Genomic DNA, 25806 nt, shown 5'->3' on the forward strand with positions numbered 1-25806 from the left:
AAGGGTTCAGAGTGCTTTTATAAGTGCAGAAAAGTAACAATTTGGTCACTAAAATAGACATTTCCACTCATTGGACTGAAGAAAACATTTTCAATACAGTAGTCGAGGCTTGCACATGAATTGATTGTCAAGTCGCCTGTCCAATAGTGTCTTGGGGCAGAATGGCGTTTGGCGTTATTCTGTTATAAACCATTTCAATGTTCAAGTGGGAAAATAATACTTTTACCATCTAAAAGAGAAGAAAAAGTTTGTGTGAAAGCCAATTTATTGATTCCATTTGCTACTGTGGCCATCATGTAACAGACAATTTGTTTTGAACTCAATAAAGAAGCACTAATAACAAAATGGGGAGAGGTCTCACCCCAAAATGGCCAAGAAAAGTAGTAATCTTACAGAGGAGATTTATTCTTTTTTTTTTAGGAGAAAAAAATACTTAGACACACAAAGAAATACATAGATACATAAAAAAATATATAGATATACTAATAGTGTAGATCCCCACTATTTACGGGGGATAGAAACAGAGAAAAACATTTGCAAATAACTGACAATTCCCACCCAGAAAAGGCAAACAATTTGGATAGATTTTTTTTTTTTAAATAGCCGTGCAGTAAATATGAGTTTGATGTCCATAAATAAAGTGACGTCACGTCAGACTTGACCTTCATCTATCAGCCTATGCAACATTTTCTAATCAGTTCTTGAGAAAAACAACAGTGCAAACGTGAACTCATTCTACAAACGTTTTAGTGGCGCACGTCTAGGTCTGTCCCGGGGCTCATTTTGTGTGTGTGGGGGGGGGGGGGGGGGGGCTAAAGCTTTGAAGGCACTCACTCACCATTTGTGACACTTCATTAGGTACACTTGCACAATCGCACACGTTCCCATCACAAAGCATGAATCGTTGCGCCACCTACTGGGGCAAGTAGTCATCACTCTTTTTGAAGTTGAAGTTCCCCCGAGACAATCTGATGATGATGATATGAAATTTCTTTTTTTTTTTTTAACCCTTATTTCCTAGTCCATATTTTTCAAGAAAAAAGAACAATTTCACATTTATTTTTTTGAAGATAGTTGTGTCTGAAGAAAAAAAGAATCGATCTTGTAATTTTAAATGTTTTTCCAGATTAAAAAATTTGAACAAAGAGAATAAAATCCAATTTTTGTAACAATAATCATAATAATAATAAATAAATGATAAAATTAAAAAAATAATATTCTTGAATAATCGCAAGGGGGAAAAAGGCAGCTGGGGTGTTTGCGATTGTGCGGGCGTACCTAAAGTGAAGCGGGCACGTCACTCAGTGGAAAGCGCGGTAACCTTTTTGGCTAAAGTCGCAATTTCGTCGGCTATTGGCCCGGCACCGGGCTGCCTCGTCGGATCCCCGGTTGGATTCCGGTTCTCGTCCAGCGCCTGAGGCTCCTCCTCCTCGGGCGAGTAGTGGCCCCCTTCCTCTGTGACAATCCGGTCCACGCGCTCCATCAAGCGTCCCACCTGCGTCTGCTCCTCAAACACGCAGTTGTTGATGAGTATGTATCGGCGCCGGCACTTGTCCAGCACACGCTGCAGCTCGTCGCCCTCGCGGCGGATGTAGCGCTCCAGCGAAATGGTCCGCAGCACCTCGGCCCAGGTGAACACCACCAGCACGTGCCGCCACACCCGCTCCCCAAACAGGCCCACGTGCTCCTCGATGCGGGCGCGGTCCACCTCGGTGAACATGCCCACGGGGATGACCAGCAGGAAGACGTGCGGGCCCGGCGGGCACAGGGTGGCGCCGCGGGTGATCTCCTTCTTGTAGGATAGCGGCGTGTCCTGTGACGAGTACCAGCCAGGCGTGTCCACCACGGTCACCTGGCGCCCTGCCACCTCTGTGTGTCGCGTCACGCAAAACTCGGCGGCGCGCTCCAGGCGGAAATCCTCACGGCCTAGGATGGTGTTGGCCGTCAAGCTCTTGCCGGGCCAGCGCCAACCCAGGACCACCAGGCGCAGCGGGGACAGACTCTGCTTGGGGCCGTTACTCTCACCAGATGCCGGTGCAACTGAAACAAGGTAGAACAACTCATTTTACACATTGGAAAACATGCTTGCGACACTGGGGAAATTAGATTGCTGCATTCAAGGCACATTCGTTTCATCAATTTCTTGTCAAAAAATAAATGAAAAAAATGTGCAGTTAGGCTAGCAAAAATCTCGTAATCCAAGTCTTTTTTACAATGGATTATTCCTCCTACTAACCCATTGATCTATGCAGAGAAATGTGGATTTTGCATTCTCAAACAGCATAAATGTGCACGTTTAGTGCAGGTTTTGCTTTTGTCCACTTGGAGTCGCTATCCTCATGTTCGATACAATATTTGTGACGAGGGTGTGTTGCTTTAACTGGTCGAGCCTGACCTGGTGAGCGACTTCGAAATGTCATAATGAGTTTAAAATGTTGGGTGTTTTTTGTTTCTTTTGGGGGACTTTTACGTTACTTTTTTTTTAAAGAAAACTAGATTTGGTGGGGGACGTGGTAACACTATAAAAAAATTGGGTTGTAAAAAAGTTATACATATACATTTTTTCCTTTAGTAATCCTCTTGCAAGAAAAGGTTCGTGTCTTTTAGACAACACAGCACAAGATTGGAATTCGGACTACATTGCCTGCCGAATGACGCTGTGTTAGGAAAAGTGAGAATTTCCTCCCACCACTGTTAAAAAAAAAGGAATTTTCCTCTCAATGGATTTCACACTTCATAGAAAACATTAAGGCCTAAAACGAAACAATTTTTCATTTTTCGTACCTAAGCTCGAACTGCCTTTGTCGTCTTTTTTTTTTAGCCGTCAGTGAATGACACACGGAAATGACAGAAACTACCTGTGTTGTCCTTTATTTCACTTAAAGACCAAAATAATGCGATTAATAAATGTAAAGGAAGCTATGATTAGTTCATTTAAGTTAAGATATGTTAAAGAAGCTTCGAGACGTGTCACAGTGTGCATTCGGCGTTTCGTCGGAGGGCTAATCATGTTTTGCGTTATAACTTAGCCAAAAGTTTCAAGCCGGTAAGGGTTTAACAAAAAAACTCAGAATAGATAAAAGTCTCCAACTCACCCAGAGTTGGTTTGTGACTGTTGTCTTGCATAATGTTTCAATTTCAGGATCGCTAACTTTGGGATAAAGTTGGCGTCAGTCGTTCGTTTGCGTCGGGCAGAGTGCGGAAGCGCTTGTGCTGCTTCCTGCTTGGTGACGTCACTGTCAGAAACGCGCACTCCTGGATTCGAAGCGGAAAGAAAAAATTCCAAATTTATTCCTTGAATAAAAACGTTCAAAAAAAGTAATAACCTCGACGAAAGCGCTTCCTGCTTGGTGACACCACAACCCAACGTGTTTTTTTTTTTCAAGAAAAATATTTAGCTTATGAGAGTATAATTGTATTTTTTTTCTTCAAGAAATAGGAAGTACTTTCAAGTACACGTTACATTTTTTTTTGAATGAAAATAGCGTAATCCTTACGAGGATGGTTTGGTGACATCAGCGCCAGAAACGCCCTCTTCAGGAAAAATATATTTTTTCAAAGAAAGTGTATTTTTAATAACAATTTTTAACTATTGACAATTTGTATGATTGTATGTTACATACAAAGACTTTGCATAAGGGAGAAATAATCCAAATATATAATTATCTGCAATTGGGCTTTCTTGGTGACGTCACTCCAACTAATTCAGCCACTTTTATGAAGACGACTCAAATTAAATCATTTTAAAATGACAATTGAAGAAAGTGATTTATTGGAACTTGTAAAAAAAAAACTTGCACATCATGTGAAGAAAAAGAATGGATAACCATGTTTTATAGGAAGGTATTTTTTATTATAGACGAACATAAAGGCAAAAATATTTACAATGGAGCAAAGAGTTTATCTACAGCTGTGTAACATGTAGAATGAAGTTTGATCTGCTCAGTGTTGGAAATCCTTCAGAGTTAGTTACTCGGCCACAATTCATTTGAAATTTAAAAATAAAACAGAAAACAAAAGTGACAGGAAGCACAGTAACAATTTCCTTCAGTGTAACATGGCGGCTGTCTGCTCGATGAATACATGAGGAACATGTCCCAACATTGTGGTAATTGCTTCAAAACCCCTGAGAAATTAAAAATGCTAATCTGTCGCAGTTTTGTTCCCCCTCAAACACAAAACTGGCTTATGATCCCCACGACGCCAGCATGCGCATGTCGTCCTCGTCCTCAGCCCTTCTTCTGGCCGCTGAAAAAACAAACAAGGGATGACCTTTTGCAAGGAAAAATAATTTGTCGTATTTGTTTATGAAAAACAGTAAAAAAAAAAATGTATTGTGATTGTGCAAGAATGAAGTCACATTCCCCCATAAAATATGCAAAAAATTAATTGTGTGTTTTAGATAAATTTATATTTTGAAGGGTTGAATTTTTACAAGGAGAAATGTAATCTCAGTCATCTTTTTAAATAATTAAATTGAAATTCAATTGTAAATATTTTTCAATAAATTAACTTCTCAAATTAAATTAAAAAAAAAAAAAATTGTACAACATATGTACTTTTTTTTTTGTACATACTTGCGCGGTGAGCTACGCGTCCTGATGGAGCCGAAGGCAGTCTGGCGCTGGGCACCGAGGGCAGTCCTCCCATGCCCTTTAGGTTCTTCTCCATGTCTTCTTGCTCCAGTTCCTCGAGCTCAGCCAGCAGTTCATCCTAACAACAAAAATTATTTCAATTTTTTTTGTACGTGTGTGTGTGCGCGTGTGTGAGTGTAAATAGGCAATGGCGCAAAGTGTACCTCATCGTAGGTTTCGCCATAAGGTCTGGAGATGGCTTCGTTGATCTCGCGGGCCACATCTTGCTGCTCGTTGATGTCTTCCATCAGATCGTCTATCTTGTTTATATCCCTGAGGGAAGAAAAACATGTTTTTTTTTTTATAAATATACTGCATTACACTGTACACTGTAAATGTACTATCACATTTTTTCTTAGCATTTTTTTAGCATTAAGATAGCAGAATGTCATAAAATGAAATGATGTGGTTTGGTTGAACATCTTGGTGTTTATAATTATAATTTTTTTGTGTCGGTACAGAAAACTCCGACTGACAAACAGCTTGAAGCGAACACTGAACTACTTATTTGAAGAATTCTATGCACGAGTCTCCTTTTCTTTTCGTAGCACGTGCTTGCTGGTGTACTCCTCACATGCTCTCGTGGACCTTCTTCATGGCCTGGGCGGCGTAGCCCATGTTCCTCACCACCTCCGTGTTGGTGTGCGAGTTCTCCAGAGCTTCCCGCTGGAACTCGATGGTGGAAAGCGTGCCGTCGATCTGCGTCAGCTGCTGCTCCAGGCGCTTCTTCCTCTTCAAGGCCTGCAGGGCAGCTACAGGGTTGTTTGCGGACATGAGTGTTGCGACAGACCAATACGATAGCAATAATCCCATGATGACATAAAGAGGCTATTTTTAGTCTGCTGTGCTGTGATTCAACAAGCAGTGAGACAAGTTTTCATATGAGTATAAATACACGATGAATTTTTAAACTTCGAGGGTTGACACAAGTCTGTGTTTTCGCCAGCATTTTATTCTTGCTGCTACTAACAGCTTTACGTTCATTAAATTATACTTTTAATTATTTGTCATTTATTTTATCTACAGGGATTTGAGAACCGACACTGAAAGGGGATTTGTGTGTGCCAAACTAATATTTTATGAAGAAAATTATTACTCAGATTTAAAATGTGAACATTTTCTGAATTGTCCAATAATTAAATTTATATACATATATAACTAAGTTGAAACTATTTAATAACCATATTTCATTATCAATGTGGAACTTATAATTATTTTTTACTTTATTCTTATTCGTATGTTTACTGTGTTTCTTTATGTTACTCTTTGTTATGATTTTTTTCCATTTAATTAACATTTATTTTAATAGAATTGAATATTTAATTGAGGTATTGAGTTAACTTTATTCAAGGCACTTTTATTCATGTTTCTTGGAATTAATGACATTTGTGTGTGATATTTTCTAACTAACTTGTACATTTATTGTTGTATTTAATGTTCCTTAATTACCTCTGTATTAAATAGGTTTTATCAAATTACATTCTATATTTTTTTTGCCCTTTTCACTTCACTGGGAAACGTAATCAAGTAACAAAAGCCATAAACGCTCAATGTGTTTAATTAATGAAGCCATTTTGAATATATTCTTAAAAATAAAATGATTTGTCAGGACTTTTCAGCGAAAGTGAACGACAGGAAGATGCACCTGTGGTTCCTCCTAAAATGGCGGCGCTCGTGAATCTTTTCTCAGGTTGGGGCCTTCTACGACGACGACTAAAACACGACTTGAAACTCTTGAAAAGTTCTAAAGTTAGACCCATTTTGTTGGCGATGAGAATGCATACAAACTTATATACACACCTCTTTTATTTCTTGTGCCGTGCTTCTTGGCTATCACGATTTCCTGCTCTATTCTCTTTTCCAGGTAGTCCTGCTTCTTGCTCAACATGTCCTCGGTCTCGCGGAGCTTGTGGATCGCGTCCTGGGGTAAAGGTCCCCCCTTGGACCGATGGTGGTGTTTGGACCGACCCCCGGATGACGATGAAGAGCCAGAGCTCGAACTCCCCTTGAAGAATTTGGAGATTTTACTCATTTTGGCAAGGAGTTCTTCCGACGGTGGGTAAAAAGCCGCGCTCGTTGGCGGTATGCGGACACCGATCGGTTGTTATTGTTGTCAGGTGTTTCCAGGGTGTGTGAGTGGACGCCGAGCGGTTTTTCCAGCTCGACGGGCTTTTGTGTTTGACAATTCCCCTTTCGCCACACCTTTCCACATCGCCATTACCTGCATGACGTCATCGCGATTCAACCCCGCCCCCTTCAACAGTGACAAACGAACCCTTGATCGAATATATTGGTTATTTATCCAAAACTACTGCTTGTTATCGTGGTGCGATATGTGAATAAAAAATGTTGATAAACGTTCGACCTCTAAAATAATTAAATTATTATTGCGCTATTACGGGAAAATCCCCGTCTTCACTTCACCTACATATAAGATAATTTATTCAAATATAGTCTAATTACTATAACAGTTGTAATATGTTATCATCCGTATAACATCTAAGGCAACTAGATAATTATTAATACACTAATAATTATTCTCATTGTAGAATTACACTTCCGGGTTGTTAATCGAATTGCACTTCCGGGGTCAATTTCTGTTGACGTTCGTGTTGGGAGAAGCTCAAAGCTAAGCTAATGGCTGAGTTAGACATCGGAAAGCACTGTCAAATCGATTCTTGTCACCAACAAGGTCTCTGTCGTTCCTTCTGTTGTTATCTAAATAAATGCCGTGTGACGGTTAAACATTAACCATGTTTAAACAAAAATTGGTCAAATTAGCATCGTCGCTCGCTAGTGTTGGCATGATTCTGCACTCAGCATACTCAATCACACCTTAATCAATAACAAACTCACAGATTGATCCCCAAATGTGTTAGATGTTAAAATGTGCCTGTTGTAAATGCAAAGCTACTTTGTTTGTCAGTCAACTAAGTAGTGACTGTTGTCTGTCTTAATTTAGATTTCCTTCCATTTGTTTGTGATTCCTGCAATGGAGTTTACTGGTAAGCCTTTTTTCTTTTTCGTCTTTTAGCCATTAGAGGTCACTCTATAGTGTTTGTTTGTTTTTTGACAATGACCAGTAAGAAGTAAATATTTTCCCTCAGGTTATTGTCGTTTGTGTTTCCTATATGAAAAGAGTGGAATTAGATTAAAAAATAAATTAAGGCCATATTAAGCAGCTCTACTGTGCATTGTGTCCGAATAATAGAAATGCCGCATATTGTAATCAATTTCTCTTTTTTGCAGCCTTGAACACAGAAGCAGAGAGGCTCACTCGTGTTCGCAGGTAAGTAGCACTTTATAGGTTTACCAATGGAGAAAAAAAGACCACCTCTCCTGTCATGTAGATACTTGTCATGCCTTTTTTTTTTGTGCTGAAAAATCTTGAAATGACATCTCAGGAGCCTGTGAGAAGGGAACCCCAACTTGTCGGTAGCAGCATAAGTCATCCTTGTTCCTTCGAGGACTGCAAGGGGAAAGAACTGCTGCCTGTCATCTGTCCGCGGTGTGAAAAGCACTTCTGTTTGTCGTAGGTTTACACTTTCCACCCAAATTTAAATTCCTGTGTTAAATTAAGTTATTAACATTACTTTACGTGGCTTTTTTTTTGTGTGTGTGTGTAGCCACCGCCATCAAGATGATCACAAGTGTGAGAAGCTGGAGGTCCAAAAGCCACGCATGGCAGCCACCAAAGAGCTGGTGCAAAGGATTGTTGGTCAGTGAATAGCATCAGGATAAGTGGCCAATGGATGACATTTCCCTGCTTTTCATCTTTTGTCCACAAGGGATCAGTATTGTACAAATTTAGTTTTATATAAGAGACAGGGTTTGCCAAAAGAGCCAACACACGGTAGAAAAATGTCACAAACGTGTGCGTATATACTGAAATAACACTCCTGCCGAAATGTTCTCCCAAATATACATACTGTGTGTGAAGTACAATATTTTCGGACAAGCTCAGGGAAAATGGAATTTGATTTAATAAATTTTCACTCTCGTTAATTCAGAGTCAAAGGACGGCTCCAGAAGCAAAGGACGTAAAGGTGCCAAGAATAGCGCCACAGCAGCCAAGGTAGCTTTGATGAAACTGAAGCTCCATGCAGCAGGAGACAAGGGTTTACCGCAGGTACTTTTGAGATCTTATTTCGCTTTCATTGCTGACAAGTTTACTAATCATATTCTGCTCCACGCCTTTTTTCAGACAGAAAGAACCTACTTTCAAGTGTATCTTCCGAAAGGGTCTGAGTCGACGAGTCAGCCAATGTTCTTTTGCTCCAAATGGAGCGTGGGGAAGGTGGTGGATTCCGCCGCCTCACTCGCTTCCCTCAAGAACAACAACAACGTGCTTGCAGCTAAGGTAACGAGCCTGACTAAGGGGAAAGTTGAGTCACTTCGGTTTCCTAAGTGCAGTTCTTCAAAGTTTCTTCCTCAATAATACTCATCTGATATTTAATTGTTTATCAGCTAAACCGAACAGTCCGTTTTAGTACCTCCTATCATCAATGTAAATCCGCAGCAAGCATGAAGCGTACTCACTGGAAGATGCATTGTCCTCTCACGGGCAGCGCTAGTAATCCGATACTTAGGAGGCGACATCAGTATTCTTCCATCCTAGACTTTCTAGTACGTGTTTCTTGGACTACTTTTTTTTCTTCCTAGAAATTGCGCCTCTGCCATCCCGAGACGGGGAAGTCTTTGCGTATGGATGACAGCCTGAACACCCTGCTGACCAGCCCGGAAGACCCCCTGCACAACGGAGGTAACGTGATCCTCGAGTACCTGGACAACGACAGCACAGGTGTGGACGATGTTTCAGACTACATTACACTCAGATGACTGAATGGCACAATAAAATGTACCTTTGAACATGAACGTGTGCACGTCTGTTGCTAATGGGAAACTCAAGAGTAGGACTGGGACGAAATATTTTCTACCCATTGTGATGCTTTATGCACGCTTACACGTCATGGACAACTATGACCTTTTTTAAAAAATAGCTATTTTATTGACCCAGATTCGCCTGAATGAAATGTTTTGAAATTAGTGAATGAATTCTAGTGCTTTGTGTCTTGTCTTTAAAATGCTTTCCGAGCATTTTGTCATGATTTATTACCTCTTACGATATATTTATTTATGTAGATGTACAATTTCCATTTTACAAAAGGTTGTATTTAATAGAAATGTTCCTAGATTTAAATACATTATAGATTAGATAAAATCATTTTGTTAGTTCTACAATGGGAGAATTTGCATCGTTTCACTTGCAAATAAATTTTAAAATTTGTTTCATCTTCATCTCGATGCTATTTCCTTTTCCAGTAATCAGGACATTGGCTCGACTCAAGATAAAACACGTGACCGATCACAAGAACTCGCATATGATTGGCACACAGTCTGGCCAATCACGAGGCGTATACAAAGCGTCATTCTGACCAGTTGCGTGCTCCCTTGTCGGATTGACACACAAAACAGCCAATAGCAACAAATGCTACGTCAGTGGGATTTATATAATTAAAAAGGGGGCTTGTCTCCATCAGACGGTCGATTGTGTTCGTAAACAGGAGGACGTAGCGGATTTCTGTGGACGTTTCGCAACTATTTGGCCGGATTCGGATCCTTTTACGTTGCTTCTCTTTTACCGTCCGACTGATCGGTCGCTTGGACAACAGCGACTTGATCCACCGCGAATAGAAAGGCTTTGTGTTTTTTTTTTTAGTGCAATTAGGTCAAAAGGGATGCAGCTGCAGACAGACCCCGATGTGCGCAAACAGTCACTCGATTTAATCTCGTCGCATTTAATCGGAAAGAGTAGTTTTTCTATAAACCGAACGAGCCTCAGAGTGGCGCATTCTCGACCGAGTGCTTGTAAAAGATGCTTGAACGCGCACTAATTGCTCGACAGTAAACGCACGAAACGGAAGCAAGACGACTGAAAAAAAAAAAAACATAACAATAATAATAGCAAGCGGAGCTAGCTGCTAATATTAGCTTGGAGGTGACCGCAGTGACAACCGCCAGCAAAACAAAAAGAGCCGAGAAGACTCGAGAGGGAGACAAGCGACTCTTGTGGGACGTCTAATTGACTTTTGCGTCGAGGAATATCGATTTGGTAAGTGATTTTGAGATGCAAATGTTCGTGATAAATGGAAGGAGGAAGAGTGTGGGGGAGGGGCTGCGAGAAAATGGCGGTCGTTGTCAAAAATGTCCTCAAGATGGCGGTGCGCTCACTCTTCCTCGTTCTTGTTGTTTTTCTCCCAAACAAAAACAAGCTGACAAACGCCCACTTTTTCAAGCTCATGCCAAATATGTTATTGCTGTTTGCCCGTTAAGTTTTTCAGGAAACCTTTGCTTTTTATGGATAGCATCTTTCTATTCAAATCGGGTTTTATAGTTATTGTTGTTTTTTTAATCTTCTAAATTTAATAGTGCAGGTCCCATAATTTAGCTTTAATTTACTTTTAACTGCTCATTGGTCATTTAAATTAAATTGCGTCATTTTACCAAACCTGTTATGATCTACTTTGTTTTCATAAAATGTCATTCTTAAGGTTTTACACAATGTATATTACATATTTTTTCCCCCTCACAGAAGGCGATGAAGTTGCTGGAAAACTCGATTTTTGAGGCACTCAGCTCAAGGCTGTGTGCTGAAACAGGAGAGTCTCGTATCCTTGGCAGGTGAGTTTTTTTTTATTTATTTATTTTTAATTATTTAAACAAATGGTGTTAAGCCGTTCAGATAATGGATGGGTGGTTGAATTTATAGAAAAAAAATTAAAGTCCCCAAATAGATGCTACATCCGTTATCGGCACGTAAGATTGCTTTTTTTAATTTATATTATTATATTTTATTTTTAAAAGGATACAAAACATTCTTTATTCCAAATTAATATTCAATAAGTCTTGACATTCAAAAAAATGTCTCAATTAGTAACCACGGTTTGTCAATTGTTTGACAAAACAATAAATACATTCCATGTTTTGAATTTAATGACTGACTTTGCTAAACTACGCGCGAAAATTGTCCTGAAAAATAAACTGAAATCTTTTCACTTAATTGTTGCTCCCAATTTGATGTATTCTGGAAATGAGAAATTTTGTGACCTCACATGACCGGGTGAGTAAACTGATAAACGGGGGCAGTAAAACAAGCCAGTCTGCAAGCCAGCGCAACTCTGAAAGTTAATGCCAAACCAACAGTGTGTGTTTCCACCCTCAAGTATGTACTTCGCTTACGTAAAAACTCAATTACAATTGCCCAGCGCAACTGGTTATTTTGAAGTCCATTGCATGTGCATGTGTGCTTTAGCACGCACACATGCACAATGTTGTGCACGGTTAAGTAAAAGCTTGCTGACATTTAGGCCGCTTAGCAGATTAACAAGGCAGCAGCAGGCAGTGACAAAATGACCACTTGGAAAGAAGTGTCCCAAAATAATCCTTTTAGCTACACAACTAAAAATATGTATTTAGAAAGTCATTTTTTGTTTATGTACTTTTTATGTGAAAGATAACCTATGTTGAACTTGGCCTTCCAATGTACCATTCAGAGTAACTCATAAATCTATAATATATAACTCATAACACATAAAAAAAAAAATTCAGCCGGACGACAGCTTCTCTATAAACTCGTAAATGGGGTCTCTTGTCTCTTGAGTGCATCTATTTACAAGTAGTTTGTTTTGTGGTGGACCACCTTTTGTGACTTTGGGAGTGTCTGCCCAGTTTTGTTGTTTGAGTGCATCAACGTTGTTTGTTGACATCAGCTGTGTTTGTTTGTTTGGGGTGGGGGGAAAGGAGGTCAGCTGTGTCTCTGCTCCTCGTCAGTGTTGACTCAAATAAGCGTCTTGCTCTTGCGTAACTGGCCGAATGTTCCAGTGTATCGTATTTCAACAGCGCCTGACCTTAAGAAATAAAAGCACAGCATGTAGCAACTTGCTCTTTGCTGATAAGCTCCGACACTGCAGACGTGCGGCTAATCTTGCAATCACACTTCCGCTTTGTTTTTTTTTGCTTCAAGTATTCAAAGTAAATGAAACCATCAGGACACAGCATTAGGTACACACTCTGACAATCTTTCCAAAAATGTTTATTTCCAAATCTTGAGTCTGTTAAGGATGTTTTTAGAAAGTGTTGTGTGTGTTTCTGCTGCCCCCCAACAGGATCGAGAGCTACTCGTGCAAGATGGCGGGTGACGACAAGCACATGTTCAAACAGTTCTGCCAGGAGGGTGAGCCGCACATCCTGGAGGCTCTGTCCCCGCCGCAGTCCACCAGCGCCGCCAGTCCCGAGCTGTCAGTTGGCATCGTCCCGCCCCCTATCCAAAAAAGACAACCGCCACACGTTGGGTTACATCAAATGTCTCCCATCCATCAGGCTGGCCAAGAGCGCCGAGGATGCGGAGAGCCCTCTGAGCGACAAGTGCTGCAGGAAGACCATCTTCTACCTCATCACCACGCTCAACGAGTCCTTCAGGCCAGACTACGACTTCAGTGCGGCGCGAGCACACGAGTTCAGCAGGGAGCCGAGTCTTAACTGGGTCAGTACACTTTCAGATGAAATAATTGAAAGCAAACATTCCACGCGATGGATTTGGCTGGTCAAATTACAATTTTCACAAAACACAGATAATATGTTGTCCCCAAAATATGCAAATATGCAAGGGTAGGCCTATTTATGTAAAGATATATTTTTTTATTTTGATCCACAAACCAATGAAATGTTTCTTGTTCCGTGGTGGTCAGGTGGCTAATGCGGTCAACAGCAGCTTGTTTTCAGCTGTGGGGGAAGTATTCAATTCTCTGGGACCTGAGCTGTGGAACGCCATCGATCAGGAAATCAACCTGCCCGCCTGCGACATCTACAGGTAACACGTCCATCCCCGTTGAAGGCTTTCAAACTAGTTGTAAGGCGCCTTTTTTTTTCACAGAAAAAGAAAAAACACCCATGTATAGTAAGGGTGTTTAAAAAAAAAAAAGGACCATGTATAGTAAGGCTTTTTTTGGAGAAAAAAAAAAAAAGACCATGTATAGTAAGGCTTTTTTTTTTTTTTAACGACCATGTATAGTAAGGCTTTTTTAATAGAAAAAGAGAAAAAACAACCATGTATAGTAAGGCTATTTAAAAAAAAAAAAAGACCATGTATAGTAAGGCTTTTTTTTAAAAAAATAAAACGTGTAGTAAGGCTTTTAAAAAAAAAAAAAGACCATGTATAGTAAGGCTTTTTTTAATAGAAAAAGAGAAAAAACACCCATGTATAGTAAGGCTATTTAAAAAAAAAAAAAAGACCATGTATAGTAAGGCTTTTTTTTAAAAAAATAAAACGTGTAGTAAGGCTATTTAAAAAAAAAAAAAGACCATGTATAGTAAGGCTTTTTTTTTTTTTTTTTTAAAACGTGTAGTAAGGCTTTAAAAAAAAAAAAGACCATGTATAGTAAGGATTTATTTTTTTTTTTTAAAGACCACGTATAGTAAGGCTTTTTTTTTTTTTTTTTTTTTAAAGACCATGTATAGTAAGGCTTTTTTTTAATAGAAAAAGAGAAAAAACACCCATGTATAGTAAGGCTATTTAAAAAAAAAAAAAGACCATGTATAGTAAGGCTTTTTTTTTTTTTTTTAAAAACGTGTAGTAAGGCTTTAAAAAAAAAAAGACCATGTATAGTAAGGATTTTTTTTTTTTTTTAAAGACCATGTATAGTAAGGCTATTTAAAAAAAAAAAAAAAAGACCATGTATATAGTAAGGCGTTTTTATTTATTTTTTATTAAAAAAGCCATTTCTCCTCCGCTGTGTTTTTATTTCCCTCCAATTCTCCTCTCAGCTACAATCCTGATCTGGACTCGGATCCTTTCGGGGAGGACGGCAGCTTGTGGTCCTTCAACTACTTCTTCTACAACAAGAAGCTGAAGAGGATCGTCTTCCTCACGTGTCGCTATGTCAGGTGGGCGCTATTTTGCTTTTGATTAGATTTGCTTGAACTCCCGCCTCCTCCAACCTGCAGCGTCCTGAGCGGCTACGGCGGCGACGGCCTGGATAGCGACGAGCTGGACATGGAGCTGGACGACGACGAAGAGGAGGAAGACGAGCTGGCCGGCTTCACGGAGGACAGGTGAGCTCACGTGCGTCTGCGCCGTCTTGAGAAGATGTCAACGTTTTCGCCTTTTGTCTTGCAGGTGTTCCAGAGTCGTGTGCGTGTGAGGCCTCAACATCCGCCACCATCTTTTCCACTTCAAGCAGTTTTCACGCTTTTTCTAGGACTAAATGCATGTTTAGAGTTATTCATTTTAACAAACGTGCAGGCAAGAGACTCCAATTTCAGAGAAAGTCAACAAAATGAGCAAAGCCGTTTTCTGGGTTGCAACTTGTTGGTGTTACTGTTTTAAGCTCTAAACGTTTCTTTCAGAAAATGTAGTTCCTCTTCGCTTCCTTAAACGATGCTCCGTCGCCGTTGCTATGACGTCAAACATTTTCCTGTATTTTGTGTTTCAAATATTCTATTTTCTACATTTGTGTGCAACTGACTTCCACGCAGACGTGAATGTAGAGTGCACCCAAGCTACATAATGAATTGTATCTGTGATTTCTTTTCTGTGTTCTAATATATTGCTGATGTGAATAAACACCTTTTTTGTCATTTGCATTTGTTTGATTGCACACGCACGGCTAACACTTCCAAGTAGGGTTTTCAATTCAAGTTTGGGTTACTATACCTGGTCGTTAAAAAAATATAAATCACCTTACTCTGAAGGAACTAATGTTAGGGTGTGGAGGCCTAAAACTAGGGTTAAGGTTTGCAGGTAGGGTTTAAAACCAGAATTTAGAGGTAGGGTTTAAAACAATGGATAAGTGAATGTAAGTAGGGTTTAAAACTAGGGTTAGGATTTATAAATAGGGCTAAAAAAGAGGGTTAAGGTTTTCGGGCAGAATATAAAACTAGGATTAATTTTGCAGGTAAGGTTTGTAAGTAGGGCAAAAAACGTGGGTTAGGGTTTGCATGTAGGATTTAAAACTACCATTAAGGTTCACAGGTAGAGATTTTAAGATGGGTTAGTGATTCAAATCGAGGTTAGGGTTTCAAAGTAGCGGTCCAAGGTTGAGATTTTAAAGTAAGGTTTCCACCTGAGGTTAGCTTTTCAAAGTGGGCTTTGCGCCAGATTCGATTTGCAAAATGGCGGTAAAGACACGCATCCATTTTTTGACGCAGAAACTACAGCGGGCTCGTCAACGCAGGCAAACGACACAATTCTCAAAGATTGCGAAAATGACAAACTAATAACCGAACGGTGTCAGATTGAACGCAACTTCCGGTCTTTACGGGATACCAGAATGGGGGGGGGGGTGCTCCCAAGTGGCCAAATGTTTATTTTGTGCACTAAAAAACATGCTCGTTTTTGTCGTTTAAGGTGTTGTTTTACAGAAAAGTCGACATCGGGTTACTTTTAAGTTGCTTGCGGCGGAAACAGAGCGAAGGTAAACATGACAATCACGCTAACAAACAAGCTTGAGGTGCACGGAGCGAAGCTGAATGAGTTCGCCTCGTTACTAGCTCGCACTCGTCGCAAAACAGTTACAACTTGACATTATTGCACAATTCCGAAACAAGTAGTCGACATTTCAAGACAAAGAGGAAAGCGACTTACCAGGTATGAAATGAGCTACTCACACGCGGATATTCCTGATCAAGTGTCCTCCGGCCAGCCGGTGCTTCCGGACGTCACGTGACTGGAGGCCACGTGACCTGAGCACAGCGTGCGTTTGTTGACGCCAAGTGTGAGCAAATCAGGTCAGGTTCGAGAGCTGCTGTCCCACCTGTTGCCCTGCTCCAACATTTCTGATTGAAATAATGATCGTTATCAGAATTATACAGAGCTTGCTGATGAGTTGATCATTTGAATCAAGATTAAAAAAAAATAATTAAAAAAGCCTTACATACATGGTCTTTTTAAAAAAAAAAAAAGCCTTACTATACATGGTCTTTTTTTTTTTTTAAATATCCTTACTATACATGGTTGTTTTTTTTCTTTTTCTATTGAAATGGCCTGGTTTTTCTTGGAATTGAGAACATTTTTTAACGCGTAAGGGATTGGCAAAAAAAAACAACAAAACAGGACATCTCTTGATTGCAAGTTCATTTTTGTGTCCAGCTGAGGAACAAAAACACTTCTGTTTGAAAAATATTTAATCATATCATAAGTGTAGCACAGTTTTCCTTCACAAAGACATTGTCTTGATGCTTTGCAACAAGCCACCGCTTCAGGCTGACGATGGATTTTTGTTGTCTTGAGTGGCTCAAATACTGCATCGCCATCTTAATTCGTTCCTTCTACAAAAAGTGTGCGTCGAATTCTCACAAACACACAGGAGCACCATTCATCTAAGATGGGGGGGGGGAAATCACTCAATAACATCCTTCTCCACTCTAATGGTGAGCAAGAATGACATTAAATGGTGGAATTTAAAATACTGTCCTTAAAAAAAAGGTAACCGCTTCCATTTGTTCAAGAGAAAAAATTACAAATAAAAACAAGCATATTTTTGCTTGTGGACCCACCAACCATGTCATAGCTTATGTAGAACCAACTCTTAAGTGTGTGGTGTGATAAAGTCAAAAACAAAAAAGAAAAAAAAAAAAAAAATATATATATATATATATATATATATATATATATAAAAAAACAAGTTAGAAAAAAAAAAGTAGAAGGAAATGAGATAGACATCTCGTTGGAGGGCTGAGAGAGGTCCACTTAAGGAAGTCCATGAAAGGATTGAGGGGGCAGGGTGGGGGTGGCAGATGCTATCTGAGTCCAGCCCGTGACGTCATCCACTCCAGACCTTGACACAAGCTGGAAACCAAAATTGAGAATCATCTTGTCAATATAATATCATCTTGTGAAATGAAAAAATGTTTTCTTCCCCCCTTGGAAGTGAAGATTTTTTTTGCCTGTAAAAGTACCCCACAGAATTGTTTGCTTTCCATAAAGTATTTTTTCATAAAATTAAGGACCTTATCTTAAAATAAAAAAAAAAATAAAAATGTTTCCTCCAAATGAAATTCTCATCATAAAATTAGTTTTTGTAAAAATTTACATTTTTATGATAATTCATATAGTATTGTAAAATACTTTTTGATCTCCTAAAACTAATTTTGTTATAATACTATTTAAACTTTATTTAAAATTTAGAATGCAAAATAAGAACATTTCTTGCAGAAAATGTAGTTTTTTTTATGTGAAATCATAACAAAATTATAACTTTTTTCCCGTTAAAAATGACAATATTTACTGAAAATCACAGGAACCAATTTTCACGTTATTTTTCTCAAAACCTCTCAGAAATTATATTTTCTTGGAAAATCAAAGTTGTAAAAAATTTAACATTTTTTCCTGCCCTCCAAAAAAACAAAACAAATTAGGGAATATTTTTGTTTGACAGAAAGTAATACTTTTGTTGGGGTTTTTTTCCCCCCCTCCTTGTGAGCTTCCAATGTAATTTTCAGGTGGTGTTGGCAGTCGGCAGCGTACCCTTCCCCGGTGAGAGCGCAGCAGGACTGGATGTGCCACGGATGATCTTTAATGGCGCTCAGCGTCATGTACTTTGAGATCTCGGCCGCCGACATGCAGTCCTTCATGTCCTGCTTGTTGGCGAAGATCAACACAGCCGCTTTGCGAAGGTCCTGCAAAGGAAGAAGGGACACTGGCGTCACAAGCAACCCCTTTGGAGTTATTTAAAAAAAAAAAAAAAAAAACAGCTTACCTCGTGAGCTAACATCCTGCAGAGTTCCTCTTTGGTGATGACCAGACGCTCTCGGTCGGTGCTGTCTACCACCAGGATGACAAACTGCACAAACAACCACAACGAGTCAGCCAAGAAGTGCCGACGGCAGAGGCGAAAGGAAACAAAAGGAACAAAAGATGCCACAGGTGTCAAAAGACACACCCGTTGACAGCGGCCTTTAAAAAGATGAAAAGGCGCGCGACACGTTGCCAAAGACTCCCTGGCTTCTTTCAGCCATTTTGGAATACTTGTGGGTTTCATTTTTATTGTGAGAGGCTACTCTAAAAAAGTTCAGATATATTTTTTAAGTCTTTTTCTCTTGTACAACTGTTGATTTTGAGTGGATAATCTGTCCCAGCCTGCTAAAAATGTTTGTTTTAATGTGTGCATTGATGACTAAAAATAGCACTTGACTCTATAATATTGCACTTATAAAAATCAAACAGTTATGACATCATTAAATATGACTTAAAAAAAATAATGAAACTATTTTTGTTCAAATTATTATTGCATTTCATAATGTAGATACTATTGTATTATAGTTGGGAAATATCACAGCACTATCGCATATTATTATTATAGCATTGTAGCTTCTACGGCGTGAGAACACGCCAAGGGCAGAATCTCTGCTTCTCAGGGGGTGGCTCTTTGTCAACGCTTAACCTTTGACCCGGTCCGGCCCCTCAGCTGCTGTGTGCTCTTCGAACAAACACACCATCTGCCCTCCTTCACACATCTGCGTACCTCGGTGTTGGAGTAGTACGTGTTCCAGGAGGACCTGAGCGACTCCTGTCCGCCGATGTCCCACATGAGGAAGTGCGTGTTCTTCACCACGATCTCCTCCACGTTGCTGCCGATGGTGGGCGACGTGTGGACCACCTCGTTCATCAGACTAACATAACATTTTATTTATTACAGGTGTGCACAGAACTGGTGGAATAAAAAACCTGAAAGTCGCATTATAAAAATAAAATGTGGCTTACAACTGGTAGAGTATGGTTGTCTTTCCGGCATTGTCCAGGCCAACGAGGATCACTTTGTGTTCTGTAAATATATGTGGAAAAAAAAACAAGACAAGGTTGCGTCAGTGGCAGACCCTCCATTGTGCTCCCGGCTCATCAAGGAAGGAAACGTGATTAGAGGCTTCCATTTCTGACAAAAGTCTTGTCTATGACTTCCTAGAGCTTTGGAAACAAATGTCTTGTAGAAGTAAACATTTCTTCTGAAATCAAGCATTCTTTGGAGTGAAAACCTTTTTTTGAACAATAATTTCTTTACATATTTTCCGTTAAACGGAAAATACTGTTCCTCGTTAGATAGAAAGATACAGAACAATATTAAAACTTGAAAAACAAAGCTTCTCTGATAATGTTCATGAAAATGTATCCTTACTTGGGAGTCTACCAAACAGTGACGTCATAGCAACCCAGACAGTGAGAATCAATCGGCCGATCAAACACCATGATAAAACTAAAAAATTAATTTTTCCTCCCTTTTCTTTAGTTTGAATGCAAATCAACTTGAAAAGCAGCTCACACAAAATAAGAGCGACCCTGCAGAAAACACCAAGTCACAAAGTCAACAGAAAAGTCGTCTCAACGATTAAGCCAGTCGGACTAGTTTTATTTGAGATTTTTGCAAACTTGAAATATGAACTCTTTACGTACCTTGGTTACAGAAGAAGCTCCACAGTTTAGCGAATATGAGGCCCATTGTTTGAAAAAAAATGCCAATGTCCGTTCGTCCGTCCGTTCTTTGTTCCGAACATCCGTCGGTCGGTACCGAGCTGCAAGTCCACACACGGCGGCTAGGCTAAGCTACAAGCTCGCGGCGACTTTTCCGCTAATGCGGACCCCATGCGCTCACGCAGACATCTACAAATGTGGCGGGGCCCAGCAAAACACGACTCGGGGGTTTTAGGACGCGTCTTCGGTGTCAAGAGAGCCGCGCCGAGGTGCGGTACGTGAGCTCCGTCTGAACGCCCGACAGCCCTCGGCGACTACGGGGCCGGCGCCAGAAAAAAATAAGCCACATATTGAACAGTTTACTGCTGACGTCATCACACCACGACGCGTTGACACTTTCCCCTAAACTAATACAAAATTTCAGTAAATTAAATTAGTTCAATGAGAATGACATTTGAAAAATATAAAAAATAAATACCATTGACTTCGTAACAAGAAACACGATGTTTTCCTCTTTAAAAGAAGATTCCAGAGAAAAGTCACATTATGTACTTCTGATTATGTCGTCGCGTTCATCTGCCCTTTAAAAAGAAACGTCAATCCAATTAAAAAAAAACATTGCAAAACTAAGCATGAACATGCTTTATTCCATTGACAACTGCATAAAAATTATATAAAAACCTAGCAGCCTAATATTTTACCACGTGTTGATGACGTCATCGCGAAACCACTCGTTCACATTCCCCCCTTGCTCGTTCACTAGTATCATTTATGTAATAGACATATTTTGAAAATAATAAAATAAACTTTTCGGGTGAGTGCGGGGGTCGTCGGCACACGTGATCGTGCGCGATGACGTATACGGTAATCAAAGTACCGGCGATGCCTATGCCAAAAACATTGCAGTGGTGTTTTGCTGAGACTAAATTGGACAATTTAACACACTGGATAGTCATGTAAGATTATGGGAACATCTTTGGTGTGCATAGTGTGACCTAATTGCGCAAACATTCAAGGAGACTTGTAATTTGTTTAGTTTGAAAGCCTGTACGCTGTTTTGTCATAGCTCAAGCTAAAATCGCGACAAAAACAGACAATGCCGGTCTTTCCGAAGATTTCTCTCAGGCCGGACGTCGCCGACTACCTGAAGGGGGTGTTTATGAACAGTGAGGTATGTTTTTATGTAATTACGCACATTTTTTGCATGGTAGTGGAAGAAATCGTGATAATCTTTAAGGAGTATCGTTTCACTGTGATCCTAAATATGAGGGGTCTTGATGGAACTTTGTAAATAAACTAATGCATTACTGTTGAAAGTGCGTTTTGTAACTCAAAAAAATATCCCAAATTGTCAGTGTATCTATGCTTGGACATTAGGTTATTTAGTAATTTTAAAAGGAAATGAAACTTATTCGTTCCAAGTTGTTGGCGTCCATTGGCCACCAGGAAGCCGAGTGCCATTTCCAGACGCTTCTCACCTGCCTGTCGCACCCTCCATCCTACACCTGTGTAAGGGCCAGCATCCACCTGGCGCCACTGGGAGAGATCAGACGTAAACTGGGTGAGGAGCTAAAGAAGGTGAGATAAAATGAAAGAGAGAAAAGGTTCACCTCTGATTTGTCAGTGATGTGTTTGTTGACATTGGGAATAGCAAACATGTGGATCCGAAGAGGAGGTGGAAATGATCCCGCATCCCAGCGTTCCGGATGTGCTTCTGATCCCTGTGGTTGGACCCAGGTATGAGACTGAAATTTGAAAAGATTTTTTCAGAAAATGTCTTGCCAAAGTAAAATTCTGAACGGTAAGAAATGTGACAGGAGGAAAGTTTTGATGTCTTTTTTTGTTTGTCTCTTCCAGATGTGTGCAGCAGCTCAGCTCCGAGGTGGTGGCGGGTGCGCAGTGCGGCAACGCCGTGCTCAGGGGCGCTCACGTCTTTGCCCCGGGAATACTCACGTGTCCAAAGTGTAAATACCATTTGCAGGCAAAAAAGTGACACAAACATAATGTAGTGACATCATAGTCAAGACTCCCCCCCCAAAAAAAATTACCTTATTTTGCTTAGAAAATAAAGATGTACTATAGAAAATAACCCTTTGCGATCATTTCGAGAGTTCAAAACTACGGGTGAGTACAGCGTTTACTTTTTTTGCAGACATGAAAGCCGGGGACGCCGTGTCGGTGTTCTCCGATGTGGAAGCAAAATGTACCCGGGGGGCGTTCAGCTTTCATGGCAAGAAGATATTTGTGGGGAACGGTGTGGCCGAAAAGGACCGTGCCGACATTTTTGGCACGGGGGAAATTATCAGGTACCTAGAAGTGTTTACCGTAACATTATATAACGCTAACCCAAATTTATAATCAGTTCAAGAAATATTGTATTTGATAGCTGTAGCTCTAATCATCACACTTTTCGCTATTTGCCTTTGCTACACACGTTTCCATTTTGTTATCGTGACACTTTTTGTCTTTCCCATCGCTGAACTAAAAGAGAGATTTTGTGCCAACGATGGTTTGAAATTCCAAGTTTTGAGTTGCGTGTCTTGCGTTTCCAGAGGCGTCGGCGTGCGTATGACTGAGCCTCTTTACCGGAGTCCCTCCTTTGATGGAGTCTTACCTCACCTGGCCTTCTTACAGGTAAAAATCAGCAAATCAATTTGTTTGGTTGAAAAAGCAGTTCCCGTAAAACATTTTTTAAATCAATAAGTTGAGCGTTTTCTATGGCTCAAACCATCTGCAAGCCAACATTTTTGCTTTTCTTTGGCTTTTTTGGGAGCCCCTTTCAGGGGGTTTAAAACTTCGGAGAGCTGTACGGTCGTAAAAATGTGTTGTTGTTTCCAGAACCTTCCATCTGTGGTCGTGGGTCACGTTCTGGGTCCTCGTCCCGGAGAGCGTGTCCTGGACATGTGCGCCGCCCCGGGCGGGAAGACGTGCCACATCGCCGCCCTCATGGAGGATCAGGTACACTGCAAAACCACCTCATCTCTCTGTCAAAGACTAATTTTCGAATTTATGTTTCATCCTCAGGGTGAAGTGGTGGCCTTGGACAGGATCCGAAACAAGATGGAGCTGATTCGTCAGAATGCGGAAACGTTACGATTGCATAGCGTGAAGGCGTTTTGCTTCAACAGCACCAAAGTCGTAAGCGACGACCTCGTCGGCGACAGCGAAGGTGACATCATCACCACGCTTTTTCTAAAATTCTTTGTAAAAAAAAAATAATAAATTCGAATTTTTTTTGGGGGGGTGGAACAATTTAACGACATGCCCGTTCTCTAGGGCCGCCCTTCCCTCCCGAGAGCTTCGACCGCGTGCTTTTGGACGCGCCCTGCAGCGGCCTCGGCCAGAGGCCGAACATGGCGAGCAACTGGAGTCTGAAGGAGGTTTGCTCCTACCCACCCCTGCAAAGAAGCCTCTTCCATGCGGTACGTTTGCTTTCTTCCGCTTTGCACCACTAGATGGCGATAGAGTCCCACTTGCTGTTGGACAAGTTCAGGATGTTGTGATCCTATTGTTGGAATCCTCGTTTTCTAAATTATTACACGTATATTAGGGTATGACAGCATTTAATGGGTGCCGTTAGAGATGCAGTAGTGTAGTATTGATCTTTTTTTTTTTTTAAATGCTATTTCAGACAGTTACAAAATCATTTCATAAATTGTATCAAATAAAAAAAAATAACTGGGCATATGATTAAAACAATTTAACTTTTTTTATAAGAGATGTGTCAAATCACTGCTACTGAAAGAAAATAAATAACATTGTTGAACTTATTCTAACGGTATTGGACAAACAATTATCAAGAGATAATAGTGAACATCTTGCTTCAGCTGATTAAAAATGATTGTGTGTTTTGTACTTGCAGGCGGTGCGCGCATTAAAACGCGGCGGCGTCCTGGTGTACAGTACATGCACGGTGACACTGGCGGAGAACGAGGAGCAGGTGGCCTGGGCCCTTCGCACCTTCCCCGGGCTCACGCTGCTGCCTCAGGTAAGCTGCTGCCGGCTTTTATCCCCACTCCTCGTACGTGCAATTAATTGGCTCACCTCTCCAGGAACCTCGCGTGGGGGGCAAAGGCATGCCGGGCGCGGGGCTGACCCCGGAGCAGCTCAACCTCCTCCAGAGGTTTCGACCTGAGTTGAGCTGGGAGACCACCGCCGCGACTCCCCTCGTCAACAGGGCCAACAGCGACACTATCGGGTTCTTTATTGCCAAGTTTCAGAAAAACTGACTCTCTCCCTGCGGGGATGCTCGGGGACAAAAGCACAGTCGCAAAAGGACTGAAACGTTGTAATAAGCGTTTTAAGCCACTAGGTGGAGATGTCACTATGCAATAGACATGGTCTCCAAAACAACAATTGATTCTTTTCTAAAAATCTGTTTTAGTGGTTCCCAAACTATCCATCCATCCATTATCTGAACTGCTTCTCCTCATGAGAGTCGCAGGGGTGCTGGAGCCTATCCACGCGGTCTTCGGGCCAGCAGGAAGGGTGCACTCTGAACAGGTTGCCAGCCAATCACAGAGTACACACAGAGGAACTGCAATCTGCTCTCACACTCATACCTAGTGACAATTCAGAGCATCCAATAAACCTGCCATGCATGTTTTTGGAATGTGGGAGTAAACCGGGCTACCCAGAGGAAACCCACGCAGGCACGGGGGAGGCCGGAGCCGGAATCGAACCCAAGACCTCTACACTGGTTACCAAACGAATAAAAGAAAAAAATATATATACATTTTTTTTCACTTTGGTAAGCACATAAAGTGGATATTGAAAGTTTACACACCCCTGTTCCATCTTCACTTTAGGCTTTTTAAGGGAATACACAGAAATTAATGCTGCAGTTCTAAAGAATGTTAATTTTTTTTTCGTTGCATGACAAACATTTGATCATTTCTAAATTTTAATCTCCATGACAAATATTTTTCAGTGCTGATGTTGAAAAGATAATGCTATTGATTGAAAAAAAAAAAAAAAAAAGCAATCAGACTTTCCAAGTTAAAAATTGCTGTGTCACGTCAACCAAGTCCTCTCGAGCCCACTGCCTTTTAGCAGGCAATGAAGGGATAAGCCGCATAAACACGAGGTAGAGGGCGAATGCAGCGGCGTTGCCGTGACAACAGTGACGACACCGTTGCCACGGGTATGGTGGATTCCTCTCCAGTGCACGCAGACCAGGAAGTGGTGGGGTCGCGAGAGGTATTAACAATTTATCGGAGCCAGCGAAAATGGACTTAGCGCATCGTGCGACTAATTTATGGGTGTTTGTCTCACTGGCAGGATTCCCAGGAAAACACCGTCGCGCTCCACTCCGAGCCTATTTTAGACTCATACCCCTTTGGTAATGACGTTGCCTTGACGACGGCACCGTGAGCCTACCTCAATTTTTCAGTAGCATTTTAAGAGAGAGGGGGAAGATGAAGAAAAACTATTTATAGACGTGGGCAGCCTGGGTGTTTTCAAAGAGCAACGCAACTATTCCGAGAGCCTTTAACACACATTAATTCTGAAAATATTTTTAGACTTTTCTTGCAGGTGGGCCACATCTCCAAATGATGTGACCCCTCAGCCACAATATTTTGCCCACCCTGATCTACCCCGTTCTGTATTTTCTTATGTGATAAGATGACGGTGGTGGACTTACTGTTGTTCCCAAAGCTATAAAAACGCCAAGCAAAGGACTTGCTGCAAACAAACACGGCGACTCACTCG

At 40.8% G+C, this 25806-nt stretch overlaps 6 protein-coding genes and 1 long non-coding RNA gene across 9 annotated transcripts; 3 read left to right on the forward strand and 4 right to left on the reverse strand.

Annotated features, from left to right (window-relative positions):
- On the reverse strand, window positions 1–3256 carry gimapl (GTPase, IMAP family member like). The gene is made up of 2 exons (XM_088283603.1): window positions 3096–3256; window positions 1–2040 (listed from the first exon to the last, which is right to left on the reverse strand). Exons 1-2 carry the CDS (start codon window positions 3124–3126, stop codon window positions 1298–1300), a joined length of 774 nt encoding a protein of 257 aa, XP_088139729.1. The 5' UTR covers window positions 3127–3256; the 3' UTR covers window positions 1–1297.
- A 575-nt stretch (window positions 3257–3831) lies between these two features.
- chmp4c (charged multivesicular body protein 4C) lies at window positions 3832–6868 on the reverse strand. Its single transcript, XM_088283526.1, has 5 exons — window positions 6435–6868; window positions 5209–5386; window positions 4799–4907; window positions 4578–4713; window positions 3832–4248 (listed from the first exon to the last, which is right to left on the reverse strand). The coding sequence occupies exons 1-5, from the start codon at window positions 6664–6666 to the stop codon at window positions 4187–4189; spliced, it is 717 nt and encodes a 238-aa protein (XP_088139652.1). The 5' UTR covers window positions 6667–6868; the 3' UTR covers window positions 3832–4186.
- Window positions 6869–7211: 343 nt separating this feature from the next.
- On the forward strand, window positions 7212–9932 carry zfand1 (zinc finger, AN1-type domain 1). 2 transcript variants are annotated; one of them, XM_088282908.1, is made up of 8 exons: window positions 7212–7326; window positions 7597–7639; window positions 7884–7923; window positions 8039–8166; window positions 8261–8352; window positions 8645–8763; window positions 8839–8994; window positions 9297–9932. In XM_088282908.1, the coding sequence occupies exons 1-8, from the start codon at window positions 7272–7274 to the stop codon at window positions 9471–9473; spliced, it is 810 nt and encodes a 269-aa protein (XP_088139034.1). In that variant the 5' UTR covers window positions 7212–7271; the 3' UTR covers window positions 9474–9932. The 2 variants fall into 2 exon arrangements, with proteins under 2 accessions (XP_088139034.1, XP_088139035.1); XM_088282909.1 differs by having other exon boundaries at window positions 8843–8994.
- A 222-nt stretch (window positions 9933–10154) lies between these two features.
- On the forward strand, window positions 10155–15269 carry LOC148318519 (repressor of RNA polymerase III transcription MAF1 homolog). The gene is made up of 8 exons (XM_088282910.1): window positions 10155–10746; window positions 11227–11315; window positions 12800–12931; window positions 13014–13176; window positions 13382–13503; window positions 14457–14576; window positions 14637–14744; window positions 14809–15269. Exons 2-8 carry the CDS (start codon window positions 11233–11235, stop codon window positions 14831–14833), a joined length of 753 nt encoding a protein of 250 aa, XP_088139036.1. The 5' UTR covers window positions 10155–10746; window positions 11227–11232; the 3' UTR covers window positions 14834–15269.
- On the reverse strand, window positions 14371–17247 carry LOC148318520 (uncharacterized). The gene is made up of 2 exons (XR_015839904.1): window positions 16276–17247; window positions 14371–14892 (listed from the first exon to the last, which is right to left on the reverse strand). It is a non-coding gene; the product is annotated as an uncharacterized LOC148318520 (long non-coding RNA).
- A 53-nt stretch (window positions 17248–17300) lies between these two features.
- Window positions 17301–21160, reverse strand: arl8 (ADP-ribosylation factor-like 8). The gene is made up of 6 exons (XM_088282911.1): window positions 20077–21160; window positions 19393–19453; window positions 19154–19301; window positions 18389–18472; window positions 18157–18308; window positions 17301–17478 (listed from the first exon to the last, which is right to left on the reverse strand). The coding sequence occupies exons 1-6, from the start codon at window positions 20120–20122 to the stop codon at window positions 17430–17432; spliced, it is 540 nt and encodes a 179-aa protein (XP_088139037.1). The 5' UTR covers window positions 20123–21160; the 3' UTR covers window positions 17301–17429.
- Window positions 20906–24787, forward strand: nsun6 (NOP2/Sun RNA methyltransferase 6). Of its 2 annotated transcripts, XM_088282907.1 has the most exons (12): window positions 20981–21050; window positions 21161–21265; window positions 21517–21672; window positions 21746–21831; window positions 21952–22058; window positions 22247–22400; window positions 22647–22728; window positions 22933–23052; window positions 23119–23263; window positions 23371–23516; window positions 23957–24082; window positions 24147–24787. In XM_088282907.1, the coding sequence occupies exons 2-12, from the start codon at window positions 21191–21193 to the stop codon at window positions 24321–24323; spliced, it is 1374 nt and encodes a 457-aa protein (XP_088139033.1). In that variant the 5' UTR covers window positions 20981–21050; window positions 21161–21190; the 3' UTR covers window positions 24324–24787. The 2 variants fall into 2 exon arrangements, with proteins under 2 accessions (XP_088139032.1, XP_088139033.1); XM_088282906.1 differs by having other exon boundaries at window positions 20906–21265.
- Window positions 24788–25806: the final 1019 nt, after the last annotated feature.

Source organism: Idiotropiscis lumnitzeri, chromosome 19 (assembly GCF_059441095.1).
Source record: "Idiotropiscis lumnitzeri isolate Australia: NSW breed Sydney's pygmy pipehorse chromosome 19, RoL_Ilum_1.0, whole genome shotgun sequence".
NCBI classification, from domain to species: domain Eukaryota; kingdom Metazoa; phylum Chordata; class Actinopteri; order Syngnathiformes; family Syngnathidae; genus Idiotropiscis; species Idiotropiscis lumnitzeri.

Excerpts from the sequence above, each read along its gene's own strand:
- gimapl (XM_088283603.1), bottom strand. The coding sequence starts at position 3,126 with ATGCAAGACAACAGTCACAAACCAACTCTGG. Across the intron at positions 2,041-3,095 it reads CAGTCACAAACCAACTCTGG|TTGCACCGGCATCTGGTGAG; the intron begins GTGAGTTGGAGA and ends ACCTTGTTTCAG.
- chmp4c (XM_088283526.1), bottom strand. The coding sequence starts at position 6,666 with ATGAGTAAAATCTCCAAATTCTTCAAGGGGAGTTCGAGCTCTGGCTCT. Across the intron at positions 5,387-6,434 it reads CGGCACAAGAAATAAAAGAG|CTGCCCTGCAGGCCTTGAAG; the intron begins GTGTGTATATAA and ends ACAACCCTGTAG. Across the intron at positions 4,249-4,577 it reads ACGCGTAGCTCACCGCGCAA|CGGCCAGAAGAAGGGCTGAG; the intron begins GTATGTACAAAA and ends TTGTTTTTTCAG.
- zfand1 (XM_088282908.1), top strand. The coding sequence starts at position 7,272 with ATGGCTGAGTTAGACATCGGAAAGCACTGTCAAATCGATTCTTGTCAC. Across the intron at positions 8,764-8,838 it reads GAGACAAGGGTTTACCGCAG|ACAGAAAGAACCTACTTTCA; the intron begins GTACTTTTGAGA and ends GCCTTTTTTCAG. Across the intron at positions 8,995-9,296 it reads ACAACGTGCTTGCAGCTAAG|AAATTGCGCCTCTGCCATCC; the intron begins GTAACGAGCCTG and ends TTTTCTTCCTAG.
- LOC148318519 (XM_088282910.1), top strand. The coding sequence starts at position 11,233 with ATGAAGTTGCTGGAAAACTCGATTTTTGAGGCACTCAGCTCAAGGCTG. Across the intron at positions 12,932-13,013 it reads AGCGCCGCCAGTCCCGAGCT|GCTGGCCAAGAGCGCCGAGG; the intron begins GTCAGTTGGCAT and ends CCCATCCATCAG. Across the intron at positions 13,504-14,456 it reads CCCGCCTGCGACATCTACAG|CTACAATCCTGATCTGGACT; the intron begins GTAACACGTCCA and ends TTCTCCTCTCAG.
- arl8 (XM_088282911.1), bottom strand. The coding sequence starts at position 20,122 with ATGGGCCTCATATTCGCTAAACTGTGGAGCTTCTTCTGTAACCAAG. Across the intron at positions 19,454-20,076 it reads GAGCTTCTTCTGTAACCAAG|AACACAAAGTGATCCTCGTT; the intron begins GTACGTAAAGAG and ends ATATATTTACAG. Across the intron at positions 17,479-18,156 it reads TGCGCTCTCACCGGGGAAGG|CTTGTGTCAAGGTCTGGAGT; the intron begins GTACGCTGCCGA and ends TTTGGTTTCCAG.
- nsun6 (XM_088282906.1), top strand. The coding sequence starts at position 21,191 with ATGCCGGTCTTTCCGAAGATTTCTCTCAGGCCGGACGTCGCCGACTAC. Across the intron at positions 21,673-21,745 it reads TGGGTGAGGAGCTAAAGAAG|CAAACATGTGGATCCGAAGA; the intron begins GTGAGATAAAAT and ends CATTGGGAATAG. Across the intron at positions 21,832-21,951 it reads ATCCCTGTGGTTGGACCCAG|ATGTGTGCAGCAGCTCAGCT; the intron begins GTATGAGACTGA and ends TGTCTCTTCCAG.